The sequence below is a fragment of the Meleagris gallopavo genome, chromosome 8 (assembly GCF_905368555.1).
Source record: "Meleagris gallopavo chromosome 8, MGAL_WU_HG_1.1, whole genome shotgun sequence".
In the NCBI taxonomy this organism is placed as follows: domain Eukaryota; kingdom Metazoa; phylum Chordata; class Aves; order Galliformes; family Phasianidae; genus Meleagris; species Meleagris gallopavo.
In genome coordinates this window covers 12,740,474-12,753,079 of record NC_139411.1, presented here as the reverse complement: position 1 = coordinate 12,753,079, position 12,606 = coordinate 12,740,474, and the positions used below count along the sequence as shown (strand labels likewise).

Sequence of the window (12,606 nt, the reverse complement as noted above, 5' to 3'; positions counted from 1 at the left end):
GTTACAAAATATCTTAATCCGTACCAACTCTCCAAAATTCTCATAAAGTCAATAAAAAAAATATGAGGTCATTTTGGAATATTTATACTGAAATCAATAGTTCTTTCACAGTCCAACCTGTGACATTTTAAAGCCATTATGTGTCATCCAAAGTCACAGGTCTCACCAGCATCTTTGCCAGCCAGTTGGTTCACTGCCCCATCCTCAGCATGCAGCCAACCTGGGGAAGCCGGCCAGGGCCGCAGCAGCCCAGGCACAGACAGAAGCACAGGAAAGCAAATACAATTCCAAAAACAATGTTACAACACAGTAACAGAAAGAGCTCTCTAGAAATACAATTGTAGGTAACTATATAGGTTGAACTGGTTCAAAATAAATTTTGAAAAATCTCACCTCAAATAGAAAGGAAAGGCAGAAGCTTTCCAAAAAACATATTCTGGCATTTTTCCCTAAAAGCACAGTCTAATCAGAGACTAACTACTACTTGCAAAAATCAAGGTCTATTAAGGGAACATCAGAGCTCCCTGCTAACTGTCCTTCAGTAGTTGTACCATCAAGGATAGCTCTGAGGATGGAATGTAAATGCAGCTATCAGTTGCACTGGAGCTCATTTTCCTGCATGGCTTCCACTAAAGGCAATCCACTTAGCAACTCCGGAAAACCTAGAGTTTACTTTCAAAAGTACATTCATTCTTCAGCTAAAATATTTAAGTGAACAAAGCCATATTCACCAAATGGACATCAAGAAATTAATAATTCCATATCTACTAGAAAAAAAAAGTCAATTAGACTGATGCTTAATAATTAAGTCACTTCACATTTAAAACTTTTCAGTACTCACATTTCATCTAAGGAAGTCCTTTCTACCCACTAAGAGCACCCTTAAATGCTTACGCCATTTAAGGAAAAAGAGCTGCTAGGAGCTGACAGTCACAACCCATCCTCAATACAGTGAGGTCTGGTGCTTTGCTGAGAGTCTCCTCATAATCAATATAATCAAAATAACAATCAACATAATCAAAAATATTGGAGCCAGAAAATGCTTAATTTGCTCAACTGGATTAAATTTGTGTTTTTTTAAGTGATACATGATGTAGCTTCATAGCTTCAATAGCCATTAAATCACATCAGATACAGTCTACAACACTTTCACTTCATATAAAGTCAGAAATTTGATGTAAACACCACATCACACACCTCCGACATCTTCACAGGACTCATCCTGCAATCAGACATGCTCTCAACCAAATTAGTCCTCTCTCACCTTCTTAACAATAACTCAGCATAAATGCTGACAACAGCTTCAAGATCTACCTACCGTGCTCCCAGCCTCCAACATACCCACCTCCTCAGTCAACTCAACCTGACCCACCTGTTAATAGAGTGCAGCTGTATCCCAGCTGATCATTAGTGAAGAAATTTTGGTAATTTGTAAACCAGCAGCTTTCGTCTCTTTCTGAACCCAGTGCAAATCTGGAGTATTTTCTGCCATACCCTTGAGCTATTTCAGAAATAAATATTACCTGTTACAAAACTGAATGTTCTATTTCTCCATGCACATAAAGCAAACAGACAAGTCCTTGAAATTCTGGATTTTCTTTGTTGCTTAAAAAAAAAAAAACCACTTCACCCAACATGTTTAAGTATTTCCCTCTACAAAACATGAATGAAAATGCATTCTCTCATTCAACCACTCCTTAATAAGAAAGGAATGTTTCTGAATAAACCTTCTCCAGTCAACAGTAAAGCTGCATTTTACTTTTCTAAACAGCTAGCACAGGAATAAAACTAAGACCTATTCATTAAGCCACCGGCTCTTCTCACCTTAAAGAAAGCAAGCCCAAAGACAAATGTACAGTCACCAAAGGCAAAAGTTTATATACAGTCTTATTAAAATAACTGTAGACATAGAAATGACAACCTGTTGTGATTACTCCCAAGTTACAATATGGGAGCATTAAAAACTCGTTTCTCACTTATTTTTTATTTGAGCTAGATCTAAAAAAAGACAACTGAATAAAATAAGTATCTTTGTTTAGGGGGTATGTATCGATCTCTTAGGAAAAGAAAATTAAAATTAAAGTATTAGATGTTAATGCAAGAGATACTGCTGCTTTAAAGAGTTTTAAGACTGCGTAACTTCACAAACAATGAAGCCAAGAGATTAGCTAGATCCTATTCAGCTTGAAGTCCAGGATATGCTGTAAGGTCAACATCAGAAAGAAAAAAAAAAGAAAAGAAAAAAAAAAGACTAACAATGAATCTTTCTAAAACTATCTGAAATTATCACTATCTCTGAAATAAAACTCCTTAGTTAGATCTTAAATACAAATTCTGGTCTCTAAACAACTGTTCTGGGGAAGTATTGACTTTAATTTCACATACTAAACCTTAAGAGCTGCTGTGAGTTTTCTTTAAAAATTATACACTACTTAATAACATCAACTGGAAATCAAAATAATTTTTTTTTTTCCTTCTGCTCCTGGAATTACATCGTATAATTCAACTCAAGGATCAAGATTTTCCTATAGTACATATCATTTAAGTTAATATTGAAATGTTATCATTTAAATAGTCCAAGCAGAGACAAACTTAAACACTTTTGGCAGCATTTTCCACTTTTTGAAAATGAAAAATTCATTATATTCTAGGGACACATTCCAGTGAAGCAAACAGCAAAAATAAACTGAGAGTTTTTATTGATTTTATTTTACTATTATTTTTGAGAAACAACAGATACAGAATATGAATTCTTCTATTACTCTAGAAAAGACAACATAACAACTTAAACCTGTATGGAGGAGAGAGGAGATAAAGGAGATAAAGTAGCACTTTATCAAGGACAAATTTTGAATGGCTTTATACCAAAAAATAGACTCTCTCCCAATCAAAGACATAATTCCTTAACAATATGTTCCATGTGTCCCTAAAAAATCACAACAAAGCAATTGTTCACCCTTATCCCACTGCAGAAAAAATAAAACTATGGTAAAGGACTCAAGAAAACAAGAATAGATTTTTCCTGAAAGCCTTAAGTAATATGAAAATTGTGTAAACATACAAACACCTGTAAAACGTTTCTTATGCTCATGGAGTCAGAAGACTTTAGATATAAATGTATTGGAAACAGAACAAAATCAACACAAGAAGCTAGTGGAAACTTCCCACCTATACAATCAACTTATCAGGAGTGTATAACTAAAACATTAAAAAAATTCCTTTATGCTCAAAAACATTTGCACCACATAGAAACATACCCTGTGGTATTTTCTGCTGACAAGCTAGTTCTTCCCTTCCAAGTGATAAAAAGACAGAAGGAGGGTTTCTTTCCTTCAGTCCTTAAAACTCAAGTAGAGTTTATCAGCTTCCTTACAAAACAGTACTTATAGTAGGATAACCTAGAAAACGTAAAACACAACATTGATCTGTTGATGGGCAAATGCACTATCAAAAAGTGAGAGCGAATCACTTGTAGCTAGAGGATTCACCAGGATATCTGAAAGCATCTGAAATGTTCTACTGCTCCATACCAGCTATGATCTTTATAGGTCAAAGAAGCTAATAACTTGTTTCAAATAATTTATGTCCAGCAGAATACCAGCGCGTCATCACAAGTGAGTTTAATAGAGTTCGCAATAGAAAAAAAAAACCTACAAGATGCTTAAACAAAAATAATACTACAATTATTCTATTTTTGTAATATATAGGTCATCACTTGCAAATAGTTTTTTTTAAAGACGCATCTATAATGTTTACCCTAAGCTTAAAGCAGAAAATAAATGCAGCAGCAGCAGTGCTAAAGTTAATGTCATCATTAATAGCACATTTAGAGTGAGCCACCTTTTCAGTTTAAAAAGTAGGAGATATCACATTACATAAAAATCTAGAAGATATCATGAAATAAATGAAACAGAGAAAAAAAAAGAAAATGGCCTATTTAGTCAGCACTTGCTTGGACAAAGGGAAACAAACCTGTATTACAAATTCATTCCTCAGTATATAAAAATCAATAAAAACACAGCACAGTAGAGCTATATCTAACAGTTATAGTGACAAGCTTCTCAAACTCGAGCTCAGTTGTTTTGGTACATTACAATTGTTTATTATGTTACAGCGCTTCTCAGCAGCCTTCTGGCTTGGTAATAAGATGTCTTTTTTTATCCACTTTATGTTAGCGGTTCTGATACCTGTGCATCTGTGTAACTGAGGTGGTGACATTAAGCATGTGCAAAAGGATTTCCAGGACTGCCAACGCATCCCCTGCAGAACTCGTCTGCAGGCGAGCCATGGAGCAAAAGACCTTTGTCGGTTCAATCAAATGTACACTGCCTCCCTAAGAAACATGCAGTGTTTGTCTACACACATCAGTTTGCAGGAGAGATGCCATGACAGGATACTGCCAAAAGTTCAAGTACACAAGTTTTTACTTTCAAGAGCAGTGGGGCTGAATGGAGGTGTAGTCTTAACTGGAATGGAAGCATACCTCATGTGATTTTTAAATATTGTTTCTAATGTCGAAATCCCAGACGTAATAGCCACAAGCCAAGTAAATATATGTCTCTACAATAAAAGAAAAAAGCTCTTCAAAGCTTAAATTGTTAACATAAGAATTGTTTGGAAAAAAAAAAATCTGATTCATCTAGAACACTGTGAGCATCTAGGCTTGAGTCCAAACTAATGAAGTTATTAAGATTGTCTCCCTGTATTTCAACAGGCTTTGGATAACGCTCTCAGTTTCTGTAGCTCTCTAGCTCACAAATATATGCAATATATCATCTCAAAGCAAACTGAGCTCAACACATGTCAGTGACAGCACATTCATTTAAACAGAACTACGCATACTATATATGGGAATAAATTGTTCCTTTCAAAGATGCAAACCCGACGTATTCTCACGCTATTAATACCACCAGGATTCAGAATGGGTGTTTTCTGACCAATACATCTCTGCCAGGCATGGAAGATAGGTATCTTCTTTTTTCATTTACTTGTACAGCTATATTATTGGCAAAAGAGCTAACAGAAACTTCTGCTACAGTGCCACCTTCTCTTATCAGCTAAGACGATCTACGTGCTATAGAAAGCATACTTGCACTTAAAAACCCATGGGTCAAATCTGGGACTGTGTACCTAGCCCTGTGTGAAGTCGGTATAAGCTTTACTTCAGCTTTGTGATCTCATAGGGTTTAGCACTCCACAGGGTGGGAGCAAAAGTCAGGCTGTAAGCACTCAAACATGTAGCAGCATCCAAACCCAACAGAGAAATTTTGTGACAGCATTTTGTGATAGTATTGTCACTTGCAGTCTCTTTTGTCACTGAAATGAAACATGGGAGAGAAAAAAAACATTTTCAATATTAATATCCACACATGTAATGCTCCAGCAATCTTTCCCTTAGAAAACTTCTATCTGAGCTGTATTTACTTTATAGACTTCCCATTGAAAAATTGATGATTTTCATACATGTAAAATTCATCATTAAGCAATGTCAGTAAGAATGGTTAATGGAACGCCAAGAGGACACCTCATCTTCTAAATTCTTCCAAAATTATTTTATTCTTCCATCTCGCTAACTTCTCTGGAACTTTTGTCCTACCATTTAACACTAGAACGCTTCACTGCTTCTGAATTAGAGCCTGATCTTGCAGAAGTTATCACCAGCCAACCCTGAAATTCACCTAAACTTTCATCAATGAGAGCTGGATTCTAGACAGCAGCAGAGCCAATCTCCACAAGTCCCTCTGGGGGGTCCAGTGACCATTGTTCTGCATTTTGCCTGCTGACTAGAGATTACTGCTGCCACTGCTTAAGATTCATCCCAGGAAGGACACTCAATGACTAAGATTCACAATCCACTTTCTTGCAACAGTACAGCACAAACATGGAACATCACTGCTTTTCTAATTATAATCATTAGATCCTGTCCCTGCAGAGCTTATATTTAGAAAAACTGCTCTCAAAATTTTCAGTGTCTCTGTATCTAGGACCGTAAATTGTCCTCATTCCGCATTCAGAAATCCCACAGCTTCAAAACTGTGTATTTAGATTGCTGTTATTAAACAGCTTTTTATTCCCTATTGCAGGCATTTCTTATGTTGTGCTAAACTGCAAAAAAATTGTGAAACTTAATGGTTTCCAACCAGCACCTACAGATTTGCAAATGTGTGAGAGTTGCAAATTTTCTGAGCGCAGATTTTCTTCTTAAATGTATGCTTTGCAAAGCCTTGAGAATAAGTATTACGCTGCATCAAAATAACATTTCTGTCGAGATTGTTAGGTTTACAGCTTAAATCCTTGTCCATACATTTTCTTTTCTGCATACATAACCAATTTGATCATGTCTTTATAAAATGTGAAATCCATTACTAGCTCTAGAGAGCTGAAAAGTGCTTCCTATTTCACAGCAGACCAGTAGCTTGGCACAGAGCTGCACACCCCTCTCCACATCGCTGCCTCCTCCACTTGTCCCAACGCCATCTGCACAGAGCCACCAGCTCCCCTTCACCCAGCCCTTGACCGCTGTGCCATGCCATGTCCCAGCTGGCCACCTGTGTGGCAGGACACACGCAGAGCACTTAGACACAGACCACCTGACAGCCATGGGATGGTAATGATCCTGTTTTATGATCCCAATCAAGCATGTGACCGAAGGGCACAACGCTTCGCAGCCCACTGCTAATCTCTTGAGCTCCCAGTTGTTCATCACCTTCTGCTCTTTGGGGGAGTCAAAGTGAGGTTTCCACATGCAGAGTTAAGTGAAGACATCTCCTGCATTGTGTGCCCACACGTGTCTTTTAATGTATTCTACTTTTCCGAGTAAATGGTGCCTCGCTTTGAGTTTGTCTCTTCAGTTTTATTTGAAGATTTGTATTGCTAGGAAATCAAGCAACTTGACTATTTGACAGGCAGTGTGGTAGAAGTACTTCTTGTTTTAAGGAAATTAGAAATTAATTTTCCAGGACTCACAGGCCTTGTTGAAAATTCTTAACTTCTCATGAAAACCTTCGGCAAATATTGTACTTCCAGTAAAATTTATATTTTTCTATTGAAAACAAACAGGAATGTTGGTCAGTTTCTATTGGCCCAATCTAGCACTCTGTAGTTTATTAAATTTCCAAAATATGCAGACTAATATCACAGGAGACTGCTGCAGCTTGTCACTGCAGACCAGAAATTGCCATCTATAATTGTGGGATTCATTTGATACATAGAGGAGTCCTGGATTCTATGGAGGAAACACTGAAATCCAAATGTAGGCACTGTGACAAAGACACTCCAAGAAGTAGGGCACGGGGTCCAGCCCATCCCTCTTTATTAGGGGACAGCCCACACTCTCTGCACTCCTGAGAGGTGTGCCCCAGATTTGGCCTTTCACATTTCATGGCACCACTTTCTTGTTTATGAGTTCGTTCAAAGCCAACACTGAGCATCACATAATGTTTATGAAATGGAAATTGCCCTTCAGGAGTGTACAAAATGCAGTCACAGATCCATAAAATCAAAATATTACAAATTGTATAGCAATATTTAGTTACTCTGTGTAACTGTGCATATCACTGTGAATATTTACTTTCTTTTTCTATATTTTTCCAGAAACAAGACTAACTAATAGCATTGCTCAGAATCCCTCGAATGGAAATCTTACATGCTACCTTCAATACACAAACAGGAATGAGCCCATCAAGGGGCAAACAAAAGACAAACAGAAGACAAATTGTTTAACAAAATCTTCTCTTAATTTGTGCATGTAAACACTGCAGAAAAATATTCATCATTTGCTATGTCTTTGCAAAACCACTGTAGATAATTTTGTAAAATCTAAAATTATAAACCAAATTAAATAAAATAAAACAAGGGCTTCAGTTGTAATGGTTCATATTACATGAAATGCTGACGACACAGGTCAAGATTTACATTTTTCTTTTTCTCAGACTTTAACAAATGTAATCTCACAAAGGAAGCAGAGAGCATACAAATCCTGTAAATTCATCAATCGTTGTTAGTACGTGATTAATATTAATGTTCTATTAGTGTACGGTGACATAAATTAAATATGGAGTTTCAAGGAGCAGTGTTTATCATTCCGTTACCAAAAGTTTTTGTATTCTCAACTTACAGTATGTTGACTTTATCTCCACAAACATGCAAATTACATATTGGAATTTTGTACCACAAAGCGTTAAACTGTTTGTGCCACGATTTAAATTCCAACCTTAAATTCAATGAGTTGAGGAGAGAAAAAGTTCTAAATCCTTCCACACAGCCATTAAAAAAGCTCACATTCATCAAATAAAGTTGACAATCACTGACAAATCTGAGGAATGTAAGAGATCAGAACATAGCAGGAAGAAAATTGAAGTTTTAATATATATATTATATATATATATATATTATCCAGCAAGAAGCCACAGAGATGAGAAAGATTTCTTTCAGCTCATTCACTGGGACCACTCTATGCAGTGGCTGAGAGGACGCTGGCAAGCCAGCTCTGCTGCAACCTGTGGAGCAGCACAAGAGCAGCAGAGGGAAGGATAGGTCCTAACACAGAAAATTTCTTCAGTTCCACACCAGGAGGAGCTGCTTCTTGTGAAATGGCTTTCACTAGCAGATCCAGTACGGTTGACATAGCATGTGTGCGCTTTTGCATTTTTCACCTGCAGCCCTGGCAGCCCATCCCAAGTTACCATGCGTCACAAAGCATGTGCTTGGTAACAGTCAAGTTTAAGGCACTTCTAGATCTTCCTTCTGCCTTCATACCCTAACTGGTAAAAATAGCGTTCTCCATTAACTAGTTACTCCTTACCCACAAAGAATTCCCCCAGATTCACCATTTTAGCCTGGAAGGAATGCAGGATCAGTCCACGATAGTTCTTGCTCACCAGAGACTTGGAAACCTTTACTAGCATACCAGACACAACCTAAAAGGAGACATCTATCTCCCCCTGCCTGCAAAGCCCTCTCTCTTCCTGCCCCAGGGACGCTCATGGCCATAGCAGCTCCTCCAGGTCTCACATATGTGAAACACTCAGATCTTGCAACCCCACGCAAGTACCATCTGTCAAATCACTCAGACTGTAAGAGTCAGAACCCCTTAACAACATCTGTTATTTATCTAACAGATACATACAGCCCAAAAGGTTTCAAAGACAATTTAGATATGCTTCTCTGTACTGAATAAGAGCTGAATTATCTGCTTGAACTATATCCTAACAATGGGCTGTTGGACCAACAAGACCCACCAGGACATTATATTTAGGAACTCTGCGCAGAAGCCTCTTCACTTTTAATTCTCTCAAGGAAAGAAGCAGTTGGCAATGACCTGTAAGATTTTCTTTTCCTTTAGAAACCCCTATAGCCCTTGCAACTTTGTCTCATCACATAGAGAATACTAAATACACACACAGAAACTGAGCATAATTCTAAAATACTCCTCTTGAAAATTGCCTTGTAGGAAATGGTATTTTACATGACATGTGAATTATCACAAATGCATTTGAGCTTTGTCATCATACCTGGCTAACACCTCTCTGAAAAAGTTTGGGTTTGGTTTTGTACAGATTAAAACCTGTCTACAGAGAAGTGATACATCCTGGGAGGTTTCCTACAGCCTAAGGCCAAGTTAAAAGCTTTTATTTATGCTCCATCTCTTGCACTCTCTTCTTCCATAGATAGGCCCAATTCCTTGCAAGTGATCCACCTTACACTGGCAGAAAAGGGGCTCACTCAGATTCCAAGGCACTCACTGAGCTCATGGCGAGCAAAGCAGGAGCTGCTTGCACCATAACTTTGGTGCTGGTTCCCATAGGTGTTGGATGCTGTGTGGAGCCTTCAAGGGGAGGAGACAGGAGAATGGGGAAGACAGCTCACCGTACGTGAGCAAACCAGCAACCTAGCAACCATATATTAAAAGGTGTGTGTGTTTTTGTGGGTGTCCGTGTGCCAGGAATAACTGAAGCAGATATTATTCCATTTGTAATTCAAAAAATGTGAAAAGGGAAGGGGAGAAACTCCAGCTGCTGGTCTATTTTGGGGTCTGTCAAAATCCACTTTCACAAATACAGAGTCTTAACACTTTCTGTCCCATTTGTCTTAAACAAAAATGAAAGCCTGGACCTTAGGTGAGCTCTCAGCCTTGGCCTGATGGAGACCTTCAGAGCAGAAGCCGACCTTACTGCACGTACTACACTTTCTTCCTGCCGGTAATAGGCAAAAACACAAAAGGTCGCTTCCAAGATATCACAATTAGGTTAGAGAAATGTGATCTAGTGCCTTATGAATGTACTCTAGCAGATACTCACACCTCTAGATACTTACACCTAATTTCTGAGACAGAAGCGTGAGAGATGAGAATCTAGAGTCGTGTAGAACTAGCCTTAAAAAGATTGACTGGAATGAGAAGTTCACCTCGTTAATTTTGCCGAAGTTTCCCACACAGAGAACGGAGGGCTCACACCGCACAACGAGCACCGTCGCCCGTCCGCCACGCGCGGCCCCGGCGGTGCGTACAACTTCTGAACCGCGCCGTCCCACCGCGCTACCACTTCGGTGCCCCCAGAGCCGTGTCTCCATGTGGGCGAGGGGAGCCGGGGGCATCTCTCGAGGCTCGCCCACCGCCGCCAGCCTCGCTCCCCGTGTCGCAGCCCCATGCGGCCCTGCAGAGCGGGCACAGCGCTGCCGCCCACCCGCCCACCCACCCGCAGCAGCGTGGCACTCCCGCACCGCCGAGAGCTGTCCCGGGCAGAGGCTAGGCTCCGCTCCTCCTCACCGCCACACCGCCACCGGGAAAAGAAGGGGAGAGAAGTTACCTTGTTTTTGACCCCGCAGTGGCAGCAGACAGTCCACAGGTACTTGAGGGTCCTCCACAGCAGGATGATAAACAGTCCCCCAAAGAAAGTGACCATGGATGAGGCGAGGAAAGCCCACCACATGCGCTGTCCGCGGCTATCGCAGGGCACCTCCATGGTCACCGGGATGATGAGCGCATCCATCTTGGGCACATTGACGGGGGAGGAGGACGAGTCTGTGTTGAGATTGTTGGCGTTGATATTGTTACTCATTCTAATGCCGCCGCCGCTGCCGCCCGGGTAGGAGCCGCCGCCGCTGCCATTTGCCATAGCTAACAGCGAGCCGGGCGCGCAGGGGCTGCCGAGAGCTCCTCCCGCCGCCAGCGCCCCCCAAAAAGCCCATCACCAGCCATATTGCTGCCGCCGCTCAGCGGGAAAGGGGAAATAACGGGAGGGAGAACAAAAAGCCAAATCAAAACAAACAAACAAACAAAAAAATAATCGAGAAAGAAAAGCGACCGCCGCAATCCCCGGTCCCTTCTCGGGAGCCGGCAGGCCGGTGAATTCCGAGCGTCCTCCTTGCGCGGCGTAAATAATAGCAATAAAAATAATAATAAAAATAATAATAATAACAGCAAGGTAGTCCGCTCCTCAGCTTCCCACCCCTTCCTTCTCCCGCATACGCAGCCCCCGCCCGCCCACCCCCGAAAAAATCATCCACCACCACCGCCACACGCCGATGCCGCCGAGCGTTGCTCCGAGATCCCCAGCGCTGCGAGCCCGCTGCCGCCGCGGGGATCGCTCGGCCTCCGCTGCGGATCTTCCCGGAGGTGCTCTCTTATTATTGTTATTAGTCTTTAACTTGTTATTAGCGATACTCAGTTCCCCCCCGCGCACCCTCCTCCTCCTCCTCCTCCTCTTCCAAGTCCAGCCCCTTCCTCTCCTCTTCCCCCCGCGGTGCCGGCAGCAGCCTCCTGTGGCTCCTAATTCATCCTCCGCTGGCCCATCTGCGCGGGCGCTGCCGCCGCCGCCTCCTCGCCCATCCTTCGGGAGCTCGCTCCAGGGCGCAGGCTGCCGCTCCTCACGCTGTTGCTCCCACTCGCGCAGAGGCGCCGCCGGCTCCCGCCCCTCCTCCTCGCGCGCCGCCGGGGGACGCGCTCCGCGGGAGGGTGCGGTGCGGGACGGCCCGGGACGCCGCGTGCGCCGAGGGGACGCCGGCTCAGACGGCTTTCCGGCTCCCCATGGGGCCGCCGGGTCCCGCGGGCGGCGAGGGAGGCGTGCCGGCGAGTGGCCGGGCGCGGCGCGGCGAGGGACTGAGACTGCTCACAGGTGGCGGCGACCGGCCGCTCCGACAGGTCCCGCCGGTCCGGGCGGGTCCATCCCCGTCGCCGCACAGTGGTCCCCGCAGCCGCGGAGGGGCGGGGGCGGGCGGCCGGTTCGGAGGATGTCATGACGCAGCGGCTAACGCACGGCGCTGCCGCGGCCCCCGCTGCCGCGCTCCCCGCGGAGCCCATCTTGCCCGCTCTGCTCCGCAGCAGCCCGGCACGACATGGCCGGGGGCTGCCACCGCCCCTCGGGGCCGGGGAACGGGGCTGAGGGGGGCTGAACGGGGCTGAGGGCAGGGCAGGGCCACGGGAGGCGGCTGAGCTGCAGCAGCAGGTGCCCGCGGTGCGGGAGGGCTCTGGCGGGGCCGGGCGGCGGGGAGCGAGGAACAGGCGTCGGGGCTCGCTCTGTTCCGAGGGCGTTCTGGGATTTTTATTTTTGTGAATGGACGCGGGGAAGTGTGGCCCCTGAACGTTCCTGAAATTAACCCTTAGAAATA

The 12,606-nt window shown here is 43.0% G+C and overlaps 1 protein-coding gene across 8 annotated transcripts in view; it reads right to left on the bottom strand.

Annotated features, from left to right (window-relative positions):
* The window catches only part of KCNMA1 (potassium calcium-activated channel subfamily M alpha 1), a 444,410-nt gene extending 432,589 nt beyond the window's left edge, over positions 1-11,821 (bottom strand). For 3 of the 8 annotated variants that reach the window (XM_085230135.1, XM_085230137.1, XM_010714351.4), the window contains exon 1: positions 10,806-11,495. In XM_085230135.1, the coding sequence (XP_085086261.1) occupies positions 10,806-11,114 (309 nt within the window). In that variant the 5' untranslated portion in view covers positions 11,115-11,495. The other 5 variants (XM_085230132.1, XM_085230130.1, XM_085230131.1 and 2 more) reach the window with 5 other exon arrangements.
* Between the last annotated feature and the right edge of the window lie 785 nt (positions 11,822-12,606).